The sequence below is a fragment of the Apostichopus japonicus genome, chromosome 8, assembly GCF_037975245.1.
Source record: "Apostichopus japonicus isolate 1M-3 chromosome 8, ASM3797524v1, whole genome shotgun sequence".
NCBI lineage: Eukaryota > Metazoa > Echinodermata > Holothuroidea > Aspidochirotida > Stichopodidae > Apostichopus > Apostichopus japonicus.
Genome location: NC_092568.1, coordinates 34,223,360 through 34,245,528, shown reverse-complemented (window position 1 = coordinate 34,245,528; position 22,169 = coordinate 34,223,360). Strand labels below are relative to the sequence as shown.

The 22,169-nt window shown below is 37.3% G+C and overlaps 3 protein-coding genes and 1 long non-coding RNA gene across 11 annotated transcripts in view; 2 read left to right on the top strand and 2 right to left on the bottom strand.

Moving 5' to 3' along the window:
• Positions 1-8,453, bottom strand: part of LOC139971688 (xanthine dehydrogenase/oxidase-like) — a 54,945-nt gene extending 46,492 nt beyond the window's left edge. The window contains exon 1 of the mRNA XM_071978376.1: positions 8,313-8,453. The gene's annotated coding sequence lies outside the window, so the exon portion shown is untranslated. The remainder of the gene's footprint in view (positions 1-8,312) is intronic.
• LOC139971705 (uncharacterized) lies at positions 2,385-5,764 on the top strand. The gene is made up of 2 exons (XR_011794447.1): positions 2,385-2,686; positions 4,559-5,764. It is a non-coding gene; the product is annotated as an uncharacterized lncRNA (long non-coding RNA).
• On the top strand, positions 8,317-20,205 carry LOC139971702 (uncharacterized). Of its 4 annotated transcripts, none has more exons than XM_071978416.1 (7): positions 8,317-8,452; positions 9,806-9,904; positions 12,313-12,452; positions 13,362-13,492; positions 14,562-14,672; positions 15,796-15,922; positions 17,245-20,205. In XM_071978416.1, exons 2-7 carry the CDS (start codon positions 9,809-9,811, stop codon positions 17,402-17,404), a joined length of 765 nt encoding a protein of 254 aa, XP_071834517.1. In that variant the 5' UTR covers positions 8,317-8,452; positions 9,806-9,808; the 3' UTR covers positions 17,405-20,205. The 4 variants fall into 4 exon arrangements, with proteins under 4 accessions (XP_071834517.1, XP_071834515.1, XP_071834516.1 ...); XM_071978414.1 differs by having other exon boundaries at positions 8,333-8,472; XM_071978415.1 differs by lacking the exon at positions 8,317-8,452 and adding an exon at positions 8,573-8,616.
• The window catches only part of LOC139971690 (WD repeat-containing protein 64-like), a 36,096-nt gene continuing 32,378 nt past the window's right edge, over positions 18,452-22,169 (bottom strand). For all 5 annotated transcript variants that reach the window (XM_071978382.1, XM_071978380.1, XM_071978381.1 and 2 more), the window contains exon 27: positions 18,452-22,154. In XM_071978382.1, coding sequence (XP_071834483.1) covers positions 22,044-22,154 — 111 coding nt within the window. In that variant the 3' untranslated portion in view covers positions 18,452-22,043. The remainder of the gene's footprint in view (positions 22,155-22,169) is intronic.

Sequence of the window (22,169 nt, the reverse complement as noted above, 5' to 3'; positions counted from 1 at the left end):
GAAGGCACCTGATACTCAGTGATCCAGACTGAACTGTAATCTTCGGGCATTCTCCTACTGCTTTGGTTACAAGAGTGTCATGACCAGGGTTATTCAAAACTACACCTGTCGATTCCTGGTTGCCAACGACAGGCTTCCCTAGTTTAAAGGCTCCTTGGTGGTTGGAGAGACTGATTCTGTGCCTGCCCCACTCTGTGGTTGCCTATTCATAGGATTGTCAGGACAATCTCGCTTGAAATGAAACTTAGAGTCACACTGGTAGCATCGTCTAGTACCAGATGGTTTTCCTCCATGAGTGTAATTGGGCCTTGAGGACTTCTCAGCATTAGTCTTCAGAGCTTGAATTAGGTCATCAATCTGTTGTTGTTGTGCCTTTATCTGGTCGCCCTGTTGTTTAATAAGGTGATGGTACTCACTGTCTGCCTCAAGTTTATGAACAGTGAATTTTCCTTGTGTCAGGCTCTTTGGTACCCCAATCCACTCCATCACTTGGTCTCGTGCATCGAAGAACGTCATGTTTGGATTCTCCAAGTTCAGCCTTCGTAACTCTCTCCGTACCCCCTCATCTTTCGCCGCCTCTGCCAGTCTTCCCCTTAAACTTTTCTCCCTGCATGATTGAAAGGATGAGTCTAATTGACAAATACGGTCAAAGAGATCAACCAGTTCTAAGGAGCAAGCTACAAGATCTTCACCATCCCTCTGTCTATAAGAGAAGAAACGTTGTTGTAGTTGTGAGAGAGTGTCACCGTCACCAAAGACTTTACTCAAAATAGCAAAAATCTTACTGGGGTCCCTCTGAACTTCTTCCCCTCTTCCTGCTATCTCCTTCCTTGCCTTCCCCCCTAGATGGTTGAGAATAAGACTGGCTTGGTCCTTAGGTCCTAGTCGTCGGACCTCCAGTTGACTCCTTATGTCTCTGATCCATTCCTGTACAGACGGATCTCCTGGCTTTGTAGGTCGGTCACAAAATCGATCAATTCGTTGACCCTGTGAGAGGTATACCACAGACGGCTGCTTCTCACCCTCACTGGTACTATGGACATCTTCATCACCTTCCTTATCTGAGTCAGCTTCAGACCCAACAGATAACTTCTGGAGTGCCTCAATGTCAGCTTTAGCCTTCATCGAAACCAGCTTCTCCCTTTCCAGTGCATCCCGCAAGGACTTCAGCTCAAGCCGCATCTCTTCCACTTCGGACATTGTATTATATTCAGGGGTTTTGGTCTCTAATATTCAGGGGTTTCCATTATCCTGCCGACTACGCCAATTTGTAATGACCGAAACACAGGTTCATGTTGCTACTGTATGGTATTTATTCAACAACAATAAGAAATGAAAAAACCCTGCAAAGACAAAACAAAAGGATCATAAATACAAGATTAAGGTAATTACTTATCATGGATAATTAATGTAAATTAATTGTGCACTGAGAACCAATACATGAGTGACGAGGAGTCATAAACATTGAGTATTGTTCTTACTTAATTGAATATTGTTTCATTATTTTCTCAGATGTTGGTCATAGCAAAGCACTAAATGAATCCAACAATCTCAATTACTACAACAAAAAGAATTTAAACAAATCACTTAAGGAAATAAAAAGAATAACAAATCAGGTGACATGTCATGTGACCAACTTCATTTAAACAATTGGGTTGCTAAGGAGATTATAGAACTCTCAGGTCTGATAATACCATTTAATACTAATTAACACCTTCACCAATCTCCAGGAATCATGGTTAATAGTTATAAGTTTGATCATCCATCACTGATTATGATAACGACGAAAAGGATAATAAGTATAAGCATAATAGTATACAACTTAGCAATAACATGAGGTAGCGCACATTGTGACAAAGATCTTATAATGTCAAGGCCAAGGCCCCACAACACACGTGCGTTAGGATAGCACGGTGGTGAATGGCGATCTACGGTGACAGGCAAGTTACTTAGGTTACTTAATTGACAGCAATTTCGAAATCAAATACACTCTTCATCACTCTGCAATTAAATCCTATCAAACAATCATGAATTAAAGCTTACCCTGAATATAATATAATCTTGTCATGTAAAAGAATGGCTCTGTAAAAAGGATGATACGACCATTCACGAAAAGTTGTAGTAGTAGCAAATGATTCTCAAAAAGTAGTAACGTAAAATAGGTGGCGCTCGTCGCCTTTACCAAGTCCATCGGTAAGGGTTACCACTGTTACACTTGTTTAGATAGGTCCCTGTCTCCACGCTCTCTTTTCTAACACAGTATATAGATGACGTATAAAATGACGTCACACTTGACCAATTTCGACCCATAAGTCCATAACTGTGTAATAATAGTTGATATAGCGTACACTGAGTGATCACCTAACTTAGCGAACTGCACAGGCTGAGCAGTTGGAAGTCTGACCTCAATATATGACCGTTACTAGCAAATTTTCGAGCACAGCTACTTGACCCGGAAGTAATTGTTTCGCTCAAATCCGGTTCTACGGACTTCGGTTCGCTACTTCCATGTATGGATGTAATCGGTAAAATTCGCAAACATCCCAATGTCATTCGGGTTTACGAGTATCGTAGCTCGATAAAGGATACTTTAGAGACTCAAATACGATCATTTCCGGAAAGAAACGAAGATTTTACCAATAGAACAGTGCATTTTCTTATCGACGACCAACGCAAAAACATAAAGGTAAGTCAAATCGAGTCGACGTCTATCGTTATGTGACTTTCGCGTCTTAGACAACTTTTAACCGTAAAAATAGCATTTTTGTAATATATAAGCTTGAATCTTACTCATATTTTTCAGAAAAGTTGTAACTCCCCCGAAAAGTGTGACTTTTTGGTCAACGAAAATGGTGCTCCTATGTGGTTTTGGTTGCCCCTAATACATGTATCCTAACGTACATAATACACCTATACACGAAAGCACCGTATCCTATAACGTGCAGCCTAGCGCTATATGTCGACTATGATGTAGCTAGTGCTAGATTTGCAACGTCTCGTATTTTTCGTAATCTTTCTATTCGGCATAGATTCCCTTCATTTTTTGCGTTAATATGGAAAAATCAGGGAGTTGATAAGTCACGGTACTACTTATGGCTACTAAATAGTTAAAATTTAAAAATTCGAGGGCATAGCGGACAGTAATATTACTAGTACAAGCCTAGGCTAGCCAATAGGCCTACTGTAGTACTTTTGTATTTACTAAAGTAATATAGGCCTACTACGACAAGTCTTTACTACAGGTAGGCCCTAGCCTAGTTTTAGTAATACTAGAATACCTGCATAGTTTAGTCCAATTTTAATAATGGACTAAGGCTTATAACCTTCAGTTCTTAGCCTACGCCTTCTTGTCCTTGTGTAATAATTCTAAGGGGCCTGTTCTTGAAAAGATTTGGACTGCATAAGATACAATTTATTATTATTATACAAAAATTATTAGTAGTACTAGTAGACTGCCTTTGTACTGCCTTCTTGTCCTTGTGTAATAATTCTAAGGGGCCTGTTCTTGAAAAGATTTGGACTGCATAAGATACAATTTATTATTATTATACAAAAATTATTAGTAGTACTAGTAGACTGCCTTTGTACTATGTATAAGTTAAGATCATGGCTTATTATGAGTTTTATTAAAGCTGGACTGGGTGAAAATTTCCTCCATCCTGGGATCGGGATCCATTTCAATGTCACTTTGTTACAAGTGTTCAAGACCGGTATTAGATCCATGACTGAAGTCTAGGCCCAATTCCCTATGCTTAATATGTAGTTAGGTAGAGCAAGATACGTAACACAGAAATAAAACTAGCTTGCTTTATACTGCATACACTTTATACTTATTGCTATTACAGTTAGACCTACTGCTGGTACTTGAGAATAATTGCACCTCATAGAGCCATGTAGTTGTACATAGCTACTTATAATTCCAGGTGACTTAAAACAATATCAGGGATCATTTTGTGACAACATGTTTTGCTGTTAACGAGAGTTTACGATCTTTTTATTGTTAAGTTGTTTTCTATGTTAGGTACTGTACAGTAGTAGAAGTACTTAGTTAGTCATTCACGTACAGCCTTCCCTATGTGTGTGTGTGTGTGTCACACACAGATTTCTCTAAGGTGCTTTCCCATGTATATATGACCAAAAAAGTGATTCCCAAAAAGAAGAAAAGTTTCATTCACTATTAAATTTGTTTTGTTATGTATAATGACTAACATTGCAAAATGCAGTTCCACTGGTATTAAGTATTAGCCCAGATAGCTTCCAGAGTTTATTACATCCTCATGTTTATTATCCTCATATCTGAAGTCTTCATATAAGATTTTATTTATAGAGATCTGTTAATAAATGAAGTCTCACATTCTATTTAATACTATATATCTTTAAGTTCCTAGCTCTGTTATATGTACCCGTAGTAAGAAGGAATGCAGCCTGTGGATCAGTTAAGTGCCTGTTGTTACAACTCTGCTCCAAACTATTGTTTGTTTAATCAGGTTGTATTATTAGTGTGCTACCTTTAAGCAATTTTGTTTTCTATATATATGTAATTTACATTTTTCCTCAGGTTCTGTTATACTCTTATAGAAAGAACAAGTTGTGTGCAGCAACAGGCTGTAATATACTCAGCAGTCTCATGCCTATTCTCTAGCTAACTCGAACAGGTTATTGGCCCAGACACATACACTGGAAGTTAACTGTGTAGAATAGATTGTTGTTTGGAATTTATGTGCTGATTTTGGAACCATTTCTTGGGAAATGTCGGTACTTAAAGTGGTTAATTTAGTCGTGACAACTGACCAATATGGCTGGAACAACAGAAGATATGACGTGGAAAATTAACAAAATGGATGGCTCGAACTGGCTGACATGGAATTTCCAGATGAGACATTTGTTTCTTGCAAAAGGCCTGTGGGCTATGAGGATGGCTCAGGAAAGTTGGGGGTTACTGTATGTGAGAAGTAGAAGAGTGCAAACTTGAAAAAGACACAACTGGCATTTTTCACCATTGTGCTTGCAATAGCATCTAGTCAGCTGGAATTAATTACAACAAGTGACAAACCAAGTAATGCTTAGGATGCCTTGCGTACTCTGTTCGAAAAGGATTCTCTAACCAACAAACTTCAGCTCAAGAAAAAGTACCTCAGAACTGAAATGGCAGAGGGCAAGTCAGTTGGAAATAATTTGATTTATATGAAAGGAATTATGGATCGTTGGGCTGCTATTGGTGCTCCTATTTCTGAAGAAGACCAGGTTGTTAAAGTTATATGTCAAGTTTGGACTTATTTATTTACTTTCTACTCTTACCTTTTACTTTTATATATTTGTCTTTTAATTTTAATCTTATGCTATATGTCACAGGTATATCTCACCATTTCAAAGTTACAAAACTATCCATCCTGCCACCTGAACTGTTGTTGCTATGTCATGCCTTCACTATGCCACCTTGAAATACCCCTTCCAGTCATAATGCACTTGACATTGTGTGTGATTTTTTTTCAGACAATATTATTGTATGAAGTCTTCACAGTATGAAGTGTGTTTCATTTCAAGAAGTATTCAAATTTTGTTAAGCTATTCCTTCCATTTGAACAAAGTATTTCACTTTGAAGTGATCGAAGTAATTTATATTTCATGCCCATATTTTCACAGGACATTAAAACATGTTCTTTCATGGAGAGTGTCACACCAAATGTTTTTGTTTTCTTTTTTCTGTTGCTTAAAGTGCCTTATTGTTACAGTTATAAAATCAATAAAAGACCAGGCAACTCTATTTCCACTGTTGACTAATGTTCTACTATGCATGTGCAAAAGAAAAAGAAAACAGCCCTACTCAAAATATTTGGTCAGAGTATCCATAGAACGTAATGTATCCAAACACGTCCTGTGTACTGAAAGTCCGCTTTTAATTAAAGTCCCCATATGTGGCAAAACCACCTCATCCCTCCAAAATACCCTAACTCTTCCCAAAGCTGGTGAACACCACACCCATCCCAAAGCTGGGAAACTCCAAACCCTTCCCCAAATCCGCTAAGCACCACATTCCCTCCCCAAAACCCCTAAAAACACCACACCCCTCCCCTAAACAACACACCCCTACCCAAGCCACAGTACTTAACTCCAATATTGACAAGTGGTTATGTAGTGTGATACATGAACCAAACAAGGATTGGTATTGACTGGAAAACTGTTAACTGATATTTATTGATGAATATAAGCAACAGATGAGTACCCAGCTTTGCAGAATCTCACTGAGTAAGGGCTACTGTGGAATTATGGTAAGTGGGTAAGTATAAATCATTTGGTATTGTAGGTATAAATCATTTGGAATTGTTGGAAGTTCCTTAGAAAGCAACTAGAAATAAGGTTTGGCCTAGGCCATGTTACCTTTGTATATTCGACATGTGGTATGACCCCATCAGTTTTGACAACAGACTCAGGAAAATTTGTGTTACCTTAATAGTTACCACCATTAATTTAGCTAGAAAGGAAACACCATCTCCCTTGCCCCCTCCCCAATTTGTCTCTCTTACCCCTCCCATACGCAGCTCTCAGTAATTTCACATTTTACCTAATCATATATTAGAATTTGGGACAAAATTTCTTCCAAACCTTAGCACAACTTAAATTACTTAATTTCACGCCACAAAACCTAACATTCCTAATAGACCGTACACTAAAGGAATGGGTTCCACTACATTGAAAACGATTTGAGTGAAGTCTTGTCGGTAGTAGCCCATAGCATGCAAACGGCTTGGCGAAAGTCTACCTAATTTCAAAATGGCGGCGACAGCAACAAAATCGCCGAGTCGAGGTAATCGTTTTGTGACCGGCCGTCTTAGACAACCATTTTACCTAATCTTTACAGCATCATGTAGGAGAGTACAAGATCCACAAATGGGAGAACTTTTTTGCTGTAACTCTCTTTCGTTGGTTCGTTTTGACCTATTTTGTGTCAGTTAGGAATACATGTGTGAGGACGAAGTTGGATTGCAATCGTTGTTTCATAGGTTTTCGTTGATTTTTTCTCGGGTATCTTTGCCCTACCATACATTGGAATTACTTTTAATCCATTCTGTGAGGTTCCGGTAAGTTGTAAACTATCAATGTCTGTAAATTCTGTGAGTGAAAAGTAGGACCGACTTTACGTAAAATGCGGGCAAATTCAAATTTAATGATATGCGTGATCGTTGATCATTCTTCGAGGTCACGGGGTCAGACTTCCAACTGTGAGGTGAGTTCCAAGGTGTTTGAACAACACAGCTATGGTTGACCTCGAACGTCACTTCCGTTTCAGATTCGCTGATCGTATTGCGGAGTTTTGGGATGTGTTGGGGACACTGATCTACACATAGAGATGAAGATGCTATAGTTACTTTTATAGTATTGTTAAAACGAAATGTGTGACAACTACCTGTGTTGTCGAAACACTTTGACACTAACCTTTCCATAACAACTCCCTGGTGAAACCCTCAGAATGCAATATACCAAGTTTTGTTTTCGAAACACCTTGGAACTAGAATCAACTAGCTGCATAGGTGTATGAGTCTCATTAGATTTGGGTGGGGGGGGGGGGGCTGTAACGACTTGCCCTGAAAATTTAAGAAATTTTGTTCGCGCCGCAGGCTCAACATCTTAGTGTACATATCATATAGGCAATTCATCGGTTATTACATCACATGCATATAACCGATAAATGCCTTTATGGTATGCACATGAAGACGTACGTTGAACGCGCACGGAGCGCGCAACAAATTTTACTTATATTTTCCGTGTTAGTACGCTTCCAGGATAATAATATCAATTTAACCATTGAAAAACATATTGCAAATTCTTCTTCTTTCAGTAACCGAAAAATTCTCAGCATATATTGCCCGAATTTTCACCAACAATTTTGGTTGGGGGTGCAACCCCTCCCCCAAGCACCCCCCCCCCACCCCTCCGCCTCTTACGCCTATGACTTTCACCGGTGCCTTTCAATCATAAGATCCCCGGTTCAAGTCACTCCCAGATTAATGTATGTCGTCCAGTTACAGAGTTGTTGACAATTAGCAATTCGTAATCATGGACGTTAAATATGAATGTGAGAGACTGACTTCGGTCAGCTTGCGGCTTTGATAAGCCAATTAGGCTTCTTCGCGAGTTCCTGCTTGCAGGAGGATCTAATATACATACATCATACACATGACTAGCTGTGTTGTCGAAACACCTTGACACTAACGTCAGTGAAAACCTCAGTATGCAATATACCAAGTTTTGTTCTTGAAACACCTTTAGACTAGCCTCAACTAGCTGTGTTGTCGAAACACCTTGATACTAACCTCAGTGAAATCCTCAGAATGCAATACCGTACCAAGTTTTGTTGTCGAAACACCTTGAAGCTAACCTCAACCCCAACTGCACACGAGAATTCTAGCAATCCAACTTACACATCCCTGCTCTGAGTCTGACTGACGGCGAAGTATGGACACGCAATTGAACGTATGCAATAAAAATAGACTATCTTGGCTCAAGTTAAACTGGGGAAATGATTTTTTTTTTAGAAATCTCGAAACGTTTCACTGAGGAGTGAGATGTCGCGTAACTGGTTGGGCGACTAGACGGAGGCCTATGCTACTGTATACTGTTAGTAACGTGAGGCAGCTTAAGCTAAGTATATTATTTTCCTAGGCTATATATTAGTATTACTGGACCCGAGAAAATGTGGGAAGAAGAAAAGTGTGTTTCTCATTCTCATATATAGTAGTATTAGGAGTACTAAATGGGTCCCAGGACCCCAATCTGGCTCTTGATGTCTCTGGGAGTAAATCACCCTGTCTTTTGAACTGTTTGACTCTCAATTAAGTCTCATGCCAATTACAGACTAAGTTAAGTTCAACAATCATACTAACCTGCAATCTTGCATTATGAGTTGGAATTGAATTTTTTATACAGGAGGATATTGCATACATTTTCATTGTCAAATATCACCAAGTGCATAGCCAAGATTTCACATTGGGGGTGGGTGAAAGGTGCGGATTCAATTTATTGACCTGTCAACGAGAGCACTTTGCGCTATCCGCGCTCTATGATATCGTGGACTTTAGCTGAGGCTTCATGCTTTCAGTTTTTATCCAATCTGCTGAGGTTTCAAAATACTGGATATGATTAGCCTAATATTGATTTGTTGGGTAGAATTATTCAATTAGGTAATAAAATACTCAAAATAGAAGCAATTTCTAGGGTGACCAAATCAAATCGGTGGCCCTATGTGGCAGTAGGCATAACAAAACAAACAGTATGACGGTGTCAAGGTGGGATACCAGTTTGAAGTTGTACTTAGTTTACAGCCTACATCAGGGTTGCCATTTTTTCTGTAACACAACTGGTTAAATGAGAGAATTTACTGGCCAAATTGAGTGAATAAAAGGCAAAAAGCATTTTTGTTCAGTTTCTGCCCCTATAGGCTAGGTAGGTATAGCCGGTTTGCATTCCTTTTCGATAGGTTGACTATATGTATAGGCTACCAAGTTAGAAAGCATTTTAAATGTGCAGGGGACAAAAGGCTAATCTGATATACCGTTATACTTTTAAAATTTATGTTCAGGTATAGATGGGGAAGAGATATTCCAATTTCCACTCTTCTGAAACTTTATGTGAGATTTCAAAACAACGTTCTCCAAAATTCTCCCCGCTCATGGTCCCCTTTTTCTCCCTCACTCTCTTTCTCCCTGTCTCTCCTTGTGCACATTTTAAGAGGGGCGTCCCCTCCATCCCCCGCCCTAGCTACGTGCTTGAATATCACCATTTCCAGTTTTGTTCTCTCTTATCCTAGGAAATGTCATCTACCTCCACTACATTGGAGCCTGCTTTCTTAGAATTTATCAAAGAGAAGGAGAAAGAAATAATAGAGTCTACAGATGAATTAAAACAGGTAATTACATTTTTATGTGTTCCATTAGCTATCAACTTGCAGATTCACATTTTGTAAGGATAAAATAATTACAGATTGAGACTGGATTGCAAGGGATTAGTGAACTGTCCGCATTGGATAGGGCACTCATAAGCTTTTATCTAAACAGTAGGCATTGTTTAAGTTTAGCACTTTTCAGCTGCATTGAAAACGATCTGAATGCTTCCAGCCTAAAATGTTAAGAAAGAACTTAATATGTGAATTTTTTTTTTTTAAACTGATGAACGTAATCATCATATCTGTTTATTATTTTTATTTTATTTTATAGTTTTCCATTATGCCATATCCTTCCCTTCCCCAACAGCCTTAAAACCATTACCAGAAAGAAACAAAGAAAGATGAAACTGTGTTCAATTTATTTGCAAAAGGGAGCTTAATGCCGCCCTTTTGAGTCCAGATGGCTTAAGCCCAGGGCTGCCCCTTCAAACTTCAGATAACTTTGTTTATTGCACTGTATTCATTAGTTAAGTCTTACAACTTGACAGTTTGTTCTATTGTTTTTGTTTCTTGCAGTACTCCAGAAAACAACTTTTATCAAATGAATGCTGTGCATGCACATGCTCTTCTACATGATGAGTTGCTATAATAAATAATATCAAATTCAAAATTTCCTGAGACTAATGTAGGTACAGTAGCGCAGTGAACCAGGCGCGCAGCCAAGGGGGGGGGGGGGCGAAGGGGGCAGCTGCCCCCCCTTGAGCATATTTTTAAATTTTTTTTTTAATGTTTTTATGATATCGCTAGTATTTTCAAAAGAGAAAATGATAAGATGCAACTTACAAGGCCTGGGAAGTGCTACAGTTTTGCCCCTCCCTTGGCAAATTCCTGGCTATGCGCCTGCAGTGAACTTTTATATCATGGCCAGAGGCAAATAACAGATCTATGCGATATATGAGGGGTGCTCTCCTGCTGGTCATTGAAGCCATCTTCTATGTAGGGGAATTTGGGGGTCCTCTCTCAGGCAAAAGGAAAAGGAAATGTAGATTTACAGGTATACGTCAAATGATGATTGAAGTTTACGGCAGTTAGTTGAAGAACATGTTCGGGCTATACATTTAGAAACTCTATTGTAAATGTGTGCAAAAGAGTGTACCCTGGAAGGCTTGTGCATATTTGTGACGTGGGAAATTCGAATAATAAATTCCCACTCGGGTTCTTTTAACACTTATAAAAAATGAAAATGTAACAGTATGCTAATATAAATAACGAAACTTTATTATTGTAAGCTACAATTCACATTTATAAGCTGCTTTGCTACATTAACTGTCTTTTACATAACATATAATCTTAACGTTTATTGGTGCCCTTCTTTTAACTAACAGAAAATGTTTCTTTTAACTAACGAAGTCGGGTTTTTTCTCCACGACAATTCTCTTGTTAACTAATCTGGCGTTATTCGGTATATCTTTTAAATAACGTTTACTTCGTGTATAACCACAGATGATTTTATCGTCCAATACACACTACCAATGGAGGGAGGGCCTCAACGTTGGCTGCTACGCACGGATCTTCCGTCTCGTGGCTCCTCTCTAAATTAAATAGGCTCTGACTTAGCGTTCCCAGTATTCTAACAACAAAACGGAGCACTGAGTTTCGTCTCCCAGGAAATGGTACAGTGAAAAGATTTAGACAGCCTCTGAGTCACGGCATGGGGCAGGTGTCTCCATTTGGTCGGTGAAGGGTACTCTCAAACAGATATCAATACAAGTGTACCGTCTACCCAGACAATGTAGCCTCTCCCGGTAATATATACCCTAGGCCTGTCTCCACGACATATATACTGTGATTGACGCCTATTTGCTAACGCCTAAAACCGCCGTCTACTCTGCCTAAATGCTCAGAGTGAAGTTGAAGTTTCTAAACCTCGTGTTCCATTTCATTTGCCCATTTCCACCTGGAAGCAATGCTTGCAATTAGGGGCATGTGATTCAAATATTCATCCTTTGTAAGAGACCTTTTGTTTTTTTTAGCGCGCCTCGCTCCTTAACAATACGTTTTGGCATTTACTGTTGAATACGCTACAAACACCTTGCATATTATGCTAATTAGCCTATGACCAGTGGAAATAACCCTATACGTGTCATTTTATCCGTCACAATATTATCACGGTCAACTCATTGGGAAACTCCAAAATTGATTTCCTTTGATGTCATTTACATGTGTGACATAAGACCTTGTCTTTATCTGAGCTATTTAGAACCTTGTATTGTAAAACCTCTGGTATATGATCTTAATATCGGAGACAAACAGTGCTATGTACAGTATAGAACAGAATTCTCTCTAGCTAATGATTACTGGGATATTAAAGCCGTAATCAAAAGCAGAGATTGGTGTTATTTTTCTGTTTATTTTATTTACATATACCACAGGTTAAGGATGAAGAATTGTTTCTTCAAAGACAAAAACATCAACTTGAAGCAATCAAGGGGAGCTTGGATTTCATCCTGAGGCAGAAGAAGGAGGATTTAGAGTGGTGTAGAGGTGGACTCACAAAAATGCAGCAAAACATGTAAGAGTATACTAAAGGCAGTATCCACATCTGTGCATATTCTGTAGAAATTTTCACTATGTATCATATCCAGTCCTCAATATAGGTGGGGGGAGGCACAGTGAAGCTGTGTGTGTGTTGGGGGAGGGGGGGTGAGAAATCCCTGCTTAGTCTTGAGACAATGATAACCTTCCATTATTTATGTTTGTAGTATCACAATTTTTGAGGGTTTTGAGATTACCTTAGTGGCCTCCCCCCCCCTACCCCATAAGTTTTCGTTTTGTATTTTGTATGCTGTAGCCATCCCTTTGTTATTGTATTTTTTTCCCCCCTAATATATATGTATGTATGCGTGATTGTATATGTGTATGTGTAAGTATGCATACATGTTTATATTAACATGGGTGTATATATGTGTACAGTATATATGTATGTGTATATACTTATACATATATGCGTGTGTGTATTTGTATACAAGTGTATATGTGTATATTTATGTTTATTGTGGGTGGTGGGGAGTGGGGTCCATGGGTTGTGCGTGTTGGGTCGGAGTGCGGGTGGATATAAGTGTTACTGTTCTTGTGTTCTTCTTAGTGTTCTAGTATTGTTCTCTCTATTTACTTATGGGAGTGGAGCACTCTACTAGACAAGCCCTCTGGTTTTTTTTTGGAGTGCTTCTTTTCATAATTTTCCCTGTTGTTTATATGTTTTGTCATTTAGTTGACTTCTCTGCACTTATATTGTGAAGAAACAAGACAAATGAATGAAAGAATGAATAGTAGACAATTAGTTTAGCTAATGTACAATGTTACTGTGATATTGAGGGATGAGTACTAAAAAGTAATCACTACGGTATTATGCAGGTGCTCCACCCCTTTCATCACCTGATATATTCTCCAGACAAATGATCTTTCAATTTCAATCATGCAGATTTGATCAGATTTTCCCAATAGTAGAGAACATTCATCATCAAGAATTACTGACCATGGAACTTACTTCACAACTTCAGCTGAAGCAAATCTCAAGGGATGTTGGAAGCATCTGCTCCAAAATAACCCAAGGTACAAAATGTCATTCTGATATAGTTTATTAAAAATACACAAAGAGTTTCCAGCAAATACGTTACTATCTATCACTCCCGTTTGTTTGTTTCAATTTACTCACAACCACTCAACACGGCTAAAACAGTTTGGAATAACTTTCGACCCCCAAATACTTGAAAAGTTGTCAATAGCCCTTCACATTGTTCTACTACCACTTAACTTGCTTCAGGCACTCCTCCAACCCTGAGCAATAATTGCTCACAACTTTCTTCTACCTTTAGTGCCAATATTATACAGGAAAAGAAGCACTTGTTTGGCTCTAAGCAGATAAATAATATCATTTCTGTATCAATGTCACATTATTCTCTGAGATGCTACTTGTGAGCTACTTGCTTGCTCTGTCTTAGTAGGTGATCATTTGATCTTGTGAGGTTTTATAACATTTGGATTATATTATCATTTACGACTGCATGATCTACCACAGGATTCAAGAATAATTAAAAATAGGTTAAGCTAAAGATTAATTCCAAGACTCCTGTGCTATACTTACCAACCAACCTGTCATATGCTATGCTGGTTACAAACCTTATCAAAGTCTTCTTTCACTGTGGGTGCAAGTTGGAAGCCACAGTACCTTGCATACCATGTGACCAGGATACCAATCACAGTGTTAAACTCAGAAACTTGCAAGCAACTGTGAGACCATGCTAAACAGTCACCATTTTTTTCCAGAATTTATAAAAGATCTATATGCATTTCATTTGGTACCATAGCAACATTAAATTTACAGGTATTGTAAACTTCTAAACAAAACTTATTCTGTGTTAGAGAGAATTTTAATTTACTTGATTATCTTCATCCATTTGTAATTCTTGCTCAAAACCTTGTGATGAAAAAACTAGTACTTCAGTTTGATGACTTTTCACCCTCATTTCTTGCATAAGTTATCGGTGGCTGGAAATGGCTCTGCTGAATAAAGATGAACTGCCTTTTCTGAACAAAATGGTCATCAAATTATAGAATTTTTTAACACCATCTTTCAGTGACATTTTAATAATTCTTGACCTATAATTGTTTTTACCTACAGAGAGCCATCTCCATGACAACACACCTGGCGATATGCTTTGGTCTTGGTTCAGGGAAATGAAGGAATATGAAGCAACTTACCAATTACACAACAATTTCAGTCTCGAGAATGGTAAAACTTTAACTTCTTTGAATCTTCTACTTTTGTGAACAAAACTTTCAGAATATGTGGAATCCAACTATAAACCGATTTGAACGTAATGAAGACTAAACATGGCTCCGAATATTTAAAGGGAATGATTTACAGCAACCACATATTAGAAATCTTAAAAAGTGAAATCCTATCTATATAGATCTATAAATTTCTGTGTTAAGATTCTAATGACTTAAACATTGTACACAGTGACAAGTGGAAGAGACAATATTCAGCATGCAGATTGGGAATCATACAGGAATGGTTTTATGCAATTGACCCTCAGATTAGTTGGCAAATATACGTAATTTTCCAATCAACATGAACTTGCCAGTTATGAACCAATATTTTTGCTGTTTCTTTTACGTAGTTATTGTTATTTTACGCACAGTAAGAACAACATTATGTGAGGTTTCTTCAAGGTCTAAAGATGAGACAAAAAAACAGATCAAATATAACCCTGAGTTGATATTTAAAACATTGTGTAAAACATTTTGTAAAAAACATTTATGTAAACACATTTATAAAACATTATTATGTATATAACTATATATTTGTGTCACAAATATGAGGACAATTCAAGGTCTAAGAACAAGAAAGCAATAATGGAAAATTTAATCTTGTTTTATGGAAGCCAAGAACTTTGAAAAACTATCCATATGATAATCATGGATGAATACAACCTTCTTTAATACAGGCCTTTCATTTCAAACTGCATTCAAAGCATGATAGGGCAAGCATGTCAACATTGACTTCTGCTGCCACGACGATCATTTAACACCCTCATCTAATGGATGAGAGTGTACCCCAACGTATCACCACTTTTTTCAAGCACCAAGGAAAGTCAAGGCATCCTCTTTGACATAAACTGCAATATGCATCTCTCCTTTCCATAATTCACAAGGAAGACTGATCCAACACAAAGAATACTCTATCTATTGGTCTGGTTCCTGATGGATTCCCAGCTAGGAATCTGAGGACTGTGCAATGGGTTGTTGGGGGGGGGGGGGGAGAGGGGGGGAGTAGGGGAATGACTCCCACTACCTGCTGCATCACACATATATCTGGCATTTTTCAAGTTTTGCTTTCCTTTGATCAATAGATGTCTTTCCAGATTGCCATTTCTTCCATCCCAGTTATATACACATGAAAGCTACCGGCAAAGTGCAGTTGACCTTCTCAACTAGATACAAAGGGTTCTGTCTGCATTTGGATATTTCTCATGAGAGGTTGGTTCAGTTTATTCTTTGGTGCATTTACCACCAGACATGAGCTTTCATAGTTTTGCTACATTATCTTCTGTAACAGTGCATTGACTTTCATTACCTCGCACATAAACAAACAATCATAGACGTATTGTCCATGTTTGGGTTAATTCGCATCATTGTACATTACAAATATTACTTCACATTCGGAGTAAAAACTGGATAATGCCGGCACATGTTTGTTCATGCTCTTAGCAGGAATTGTTGGAGGGGGCATCAACATGATTAGGAAGGGCACAATACTTGTATCTTGTAACTTGTGAAGTTATAGTTGCTACTGCACTAAACTGGTACACATGTGGTAAAATATGGTCTGTCACCATTTGGTAAGCTATAAAGTTTGCTATTTTCTAGGCTGTGAATGATAGCTTAAAATATAGCAGGTTTATGTCTTTGGCTAATTTGTTAGTTGGTACTTGTTTGTACAGACAGCACCATGAGCATGGTACTGTTCCTATACCATCATAGCAAATATTGTACATATTGGCAATTATGGTGAACACCAAACATGCGCTCAATATTGGTATTTGCCAAGCCAAACTCAAAAAACAGTCTAATCTGGAAGCTACTGTACTAATGGGTATGGTGCACCTAGTGTGCCATAATCCCTGAAATCAGCATATATCAAATTAAAATGACATATGTCAGTTTCTCGTCCCCTCTTTGGACGAACAGTGTCTCATGTTGGTTTCTAGTGCTCTGATTGGAGGAAATCGATATATGTCAAATTGAATTGACATATGTTGTCTGCTCTTAATCTCATTGGATGACCAGTGTCACATGTCATTTTCTTGTGCTCTGATTGGACGAAATAGACATGTCGAATTAAATTGACATATATGTCAGTTTTTTCCTGGTCACATTGTACGATCATTGTCACATGTTATTCTCTAGTGCAGCAGGAATAAATTTAGTACTGTACTACAAGCTAATAGTAAACAGCACAGCTGATACACTGTGCTGTGTAAACAAAGCCTTATCCTTGGCTAAGATGTAAGATAATCCCCCGATGGTGAGAACAGTTAACCTGATGAGCAGACTGTAAATCACTGCAAGGGAGCCAAAAACATAATTGGACCCAGTATTCAATCTCATAAGATGACGATAATTCTACAAAATACTAATTTGGGAAACATCAACGGTGCTACGAATCAAACTTAAAAGCAATATCGTATTTTTTGATTTATTATATTCCTATTTTGCTACTAATGGGTAGCCAAAGTAGACATATTATAGAATAAAATGTTACAATTTATACATAACTTTTACTTTCTAATTGTTTGCAGAAATTTACCAGGAGAAGAGCACTCCATGCCATACAAACTTTTCTCAGACTTTGCCATTGATAGCCTAACACTGAGTGCCAACAGATCACTTTTTAACAAAGACAGAGCTCAAAAGTTTGTTGAGGAAATCGTCTGGCCGTCTCTGGGTGACATCAGATGATCTGCCTGGGTGGCAATATTTTATTGATGAAGACTTCTACGCATGAGGCTTATTGTTGTCATTGCTGAGGCTGTTCTTGTATAAAAGTGCACTAACGAAATTTGATAAAAGTTGTCCAATATGACTGAGCGTACTTCAGGCCTGCTTAGTTTATAGAGCATGTTGCCAAGGTGATGCTTTAAGAGGCATGTTGTGTCAGACTCACAAGTAGGCCATTAAAATGTGTTTATCCTTCACAGTTCAGGTCATATGCAATTATAGATATTAAACATTCTTGCCTTTTTGGTTTCACTCAGAACATCTTTAGAATCCTCAGTAAAATATGGAGTATAACCATGTATGTATTATTTAATGCTCCTACTGCATGGACTTGTTGTCAAGGCCTCTCAAGGTTCTATCAGGCCCTCTCAAGGTCCTATCAGGCCCTCTCAAGGTCCTATCAGGCCCTCTCAAGGTCCTATCAGGCCCTCTCAAGGTCCTATCAGGCCCTCCTCTCAAGGTCCTGTCAGGCCCTCTCAAACATAAGACATCTTCATAGAATTCATGAAACTGCATCATATGCTTCTGAGTTCTACTAAGTATTTCACTTCTGATCATGTTTTTCAGTGCTGTTTGATTGATATTTATAACCTGTTTAAGGTGTAGTGAAGGTCTCTTGGAGGGGGTGGGTGATGAGGTGTGGGGGTGGAGAGATGACCTGTATAGTACCAGGAGTCGAGGAACAGGATATAATTAGACTTAAATTTATTCTTGTAGACAAACAAGATCATTTGCTTTTCCAACACCACCTAATAAATACATACTAAAACGTATACCCATGGCGGCAGGTATAGTGATAAGTAATAGTTCATGTGGCCCACGACCATTCTGTTGGCCCTTTGTTCAAGCAAGTTTGCCATTCTTGGACTGGATGTAAATGAGGCATATACTTTTGTTCATTGTCAAATCAATGGAGCAGCCTTCGGAAGGAAAAACAAATTCATTGTCCGAATGGACATTTATGTGTGCTTGTCCGAATGGACTAAGAAAGTAACAAATACAACTTCCGAATGGACATATATGTGTGCTTGGAATGGTTACTGCACAAAAGCTCTTAGGACAATACAGAACGACTGGTTAACCAAATGTTGCGATGAACATGAACTGGTTATCTGCTCAGTTTATCCATATTCTTGTCTTTCTTCACACTATGTAATTAAGTATAAAGTGATGTGCCTGTATAGTAAGACTAAGGTATTTACAGTATAAGTATACTGTATAAGTATCATGAACTTTGGTCACAGAATTGTTTAAGAATTTCAAATTACCTTGGCAATGAAATTGCTTCTGTTCATTTCAACACAGACTTATTAACAATGCTTTTAAAGTACAGAAGACACAACGTAAAAACATAAATCGTAGTTCTTTTAAATTTTACAAGTTCTATTGAAGTTTTCTTTCAAATGGTCATGATTTGCATATACATAGTCATATTCTGAATGCATGAAATACGATAAAAAGTTGGTCCCATGGGTTTTACATAACTGCAGAATCCATATTGTCTTAAAGTAGTAATTGCTTGTGTGCTGTGACATAAATGCAATCATGGAATGCATTGGTGTACTGTGTGATACAATGGCTACATAAATGCATTATCAAAGTGAAAATAAATCAAACAGTTTATCTTAATCATTTTTGGTTATACCTTCAATTTCATGTTTATCTTCATAGCTTATGTATTAATTAAGTGTGACAACATTGAAAGAGTTAATGGTTGCATCAGTTTAGGACACTGCAATATAAATTCATTCCTGTCATCTAATTGGAAATGTTTTATCCAAATGTTATATGAGACACAAAGACATCAGCCTTTCAAAATTTTGGATTGCCTGATATTCATATAATAAACCAATTCCATTTTGAAACACGCATGAAATACAAACAAAATCCAATCGTTTGTGTGGACTGCATATGGACTGCTTTGTATATATGTGGGCCATTTGTGGACTGCATTTTACAGTAATGAAACAATGTTCTACACACAATACAACCCAATTGTAAATCTATATCATTTTCATACATGATTTCATAAATTATTTTCACAAAGTAGTAATCAAAACTGAATTACATTTTTCTTTTATTCAATTCTAGAATAATCATACTATAAAACATACACACCATAGACAGTATCAATGAAGAACACATTCAATGGTAGAAAATTTTGCAAAAATACATGAAAAGTGAACTTAGTATTAATCTGTTAATTCTATATTAGAGATATTTGTTAACTTGTAGCACCGAAAGTTGCTTGAGTACTTTCCTATGACAAACAAATTTCTGGTAGAAGCAGTATGTAACGAATCACTTCATATAAAAATTGATTACACTAATTATCACAATTTTTTTTCTTACTCAAGCCAAGTCACTTTGTTATCTCTATGTGGGGAGAATTTACAAACTTGTTCGAGACACTTGACTTGTGAAATTTGGTGACTACAGTCATGACATTAGATCTGTGTTGTACACAGTGTAAGTGAAAGGTACACAATGTAAAGTGAAAGGTACACACTGTACATAAGGTTTATAATATATAAACAAGATAAATCACAGCATTGAAAAATAAACCCTGGATAATGCGTCAAATTTCTGTTAAACTTATTACATCACAAAGCAGTAATGAGCACAGTCAAAAAAAAAAAGTTCCCTCTCTGATTTTTCACACATAGTATACACAGAAACTTTACTTTTTAGTTTTTCTTATCCAAAATTCAGGATAATTGTCAAAGCTTCAAGGTAGGGCAAAAATGCACTGCTTGAAATTATTATGCATACATTACCACTAAGGATTACAGGTGTGTGAAAGTACTTTACATATACCTTGAAGACAGGTTAATCTGACTGGAAGGGAGGACCACTGAATGCTCTATCAACCACATAACTGGAACATGAATTAGATTGAATTAGATTGAAACGATCTATATTACTTACACAACCATCTGTAACACCTTCCTGCTCAGTTATATCAAACTCTTACTCAATAGACATAAATTATCAAATGATAAGTAGAATGTCAATCATTTCTGTTCACATATCAAAGAGATGTATAAGAAACAAAACCTACATTAACCTTAATAACAATTTGCTAGTGTTAAAAGAATATGAAATTATACTAGAAAAATAGATTTATAAAAAGAGGAATGTAGACAAATAAAGGGTAAATTATCTGTTTCTCTAACATGAATCCACATATATAGCATCTTTATGAAGTGTTTTGGTCTGGAAGGAATAAAAATTATGGAATATGGAAGGCTTGAGGACGGAATGTTTTAGATATCTTTAGGAAGAGTTAAATGATCAAAATTAACTTGAAAAAGAATGAAAGAAATATATATCAAGCTTTAATAATGTACAAGTGAAATAAGTCACTCCCCTGATGCAAGGGAGGCAGGTTTTCTTCCTCGCAATATCCTTTTTCTATGAATGAACACATATATGAATTCATACATACATATCTGCCTGATTGGAAGTAATACAGACATGGAAGTCCAATTATTATATATATGTTTGGAAGAGTAACTGATCTATCCAAATTAATTCAAAGGTAGTCAAAATAACAGAATATACAAATACCATCATAACTGCGTATTTATCACTAAATACAGCCGTGGACACAAATTTATCTTCCAGGCCAGAGTCAAAGTTTGTACCCTAGCAGCCTTGCAATACTGACAGTTCTACGTACACACTGCCCATCTGTAACGTTGAAATGCCCATTGCTATCATAAGGAGGTCCTACAAACTAACTCCCCAAAGTATACATATTTTCATGTTGTTCATTTCCATACTTCAAAGAAATTCAGAAATTTGGTAAGATGACAACATTTCAAAGATATTGTATGGTACCATCATTCACATTAGTAGGATTTTGAAGACACTCACAGTCCTTTGAAAATTGGCCTGAGGGTCTCACTTTTTCCACCTGTGCTCTAAAACGTTTTAGGAATCCATGGAAAAAACCTGAGGCTAAAATTATTAAGTATTACAATTAATGCCACATAGCTACAAAGAAAGTTTACATCAATCAATGAAAGAGTAATAGGTTAAATTAAATTAGTATGAAATTCCAGTGCACACTGCATAAATGATGTTCAAGGTTTGACGGAAGGCAACAGTTGCCTTACTCTATATGACTAAAATAGCAAACTTTGTAGATACAATAGGATTTAATGGATGACTGATCCCTTTCTCAGAATAATTCTACTACATAACAGCATAATACTAATAATATTATTTGATATTTATATATAATTCTACTACTTAATAGCATAATACTAAGGATTAAGTCCCCAGGAACAGGTGGAAAAGATACAAAAGTGACATCGCACAATATTAAAATGTTATCCCCTTCAATTCATAATTCCCTCAAAACCAATTAAAATTTTCACAAGTTTCACTTACAGACATTGCGACATAATTCTGCAGTGTCACAAACTGTTCATGCCTATGACAATGTGTAGAATCCAGTTTTTGTTGATAATTCTAATTCATTTACAGCAGTGTATAGGCTCTATGAAGAATCAACTAGGAAGTGGGAAGTTTCTGCTTACTCTTGCACCATACACAGAGAGGATGAATATTCTTGGACAACAATCATCTCATATCAAATAGAGCCATGAGTTGCGAAGTCTCCTTTCTTGTCCGAGAGTCCTGACACAGGGAGGCTGATGTTTAGTTGAGATTTACTGCCCCTTTTACGAAGGTGTTGATTTTCCTAAGAATAAAGACA

What these genes read in the sequence shown, in the direction of transcription:
- LOC139971702 (XM_071978413.1), top strand. Translation starts at nt 8,602, where the DNA reads ATGCTACTGTATACTGTTAGTAAC. An exon ending in CAATTTCAGTCTCGAGAATG is followed by an intron (nt 14,673 to 15,795) that starts GTAAAACTTTAA and finishes TTTGATCAATAG; the next exon opens with ATGTCTTTCCAGATTGCCAT. An exon ending in TTGGATATTTCTCATGAGAG is followed by an intron (nt 15,923 to 17,244) that starts GTTGGTTCAGTT and finishes AATTGTTTGCAG; the next exon opens with AAATTTACCAGGAGAAGAGC.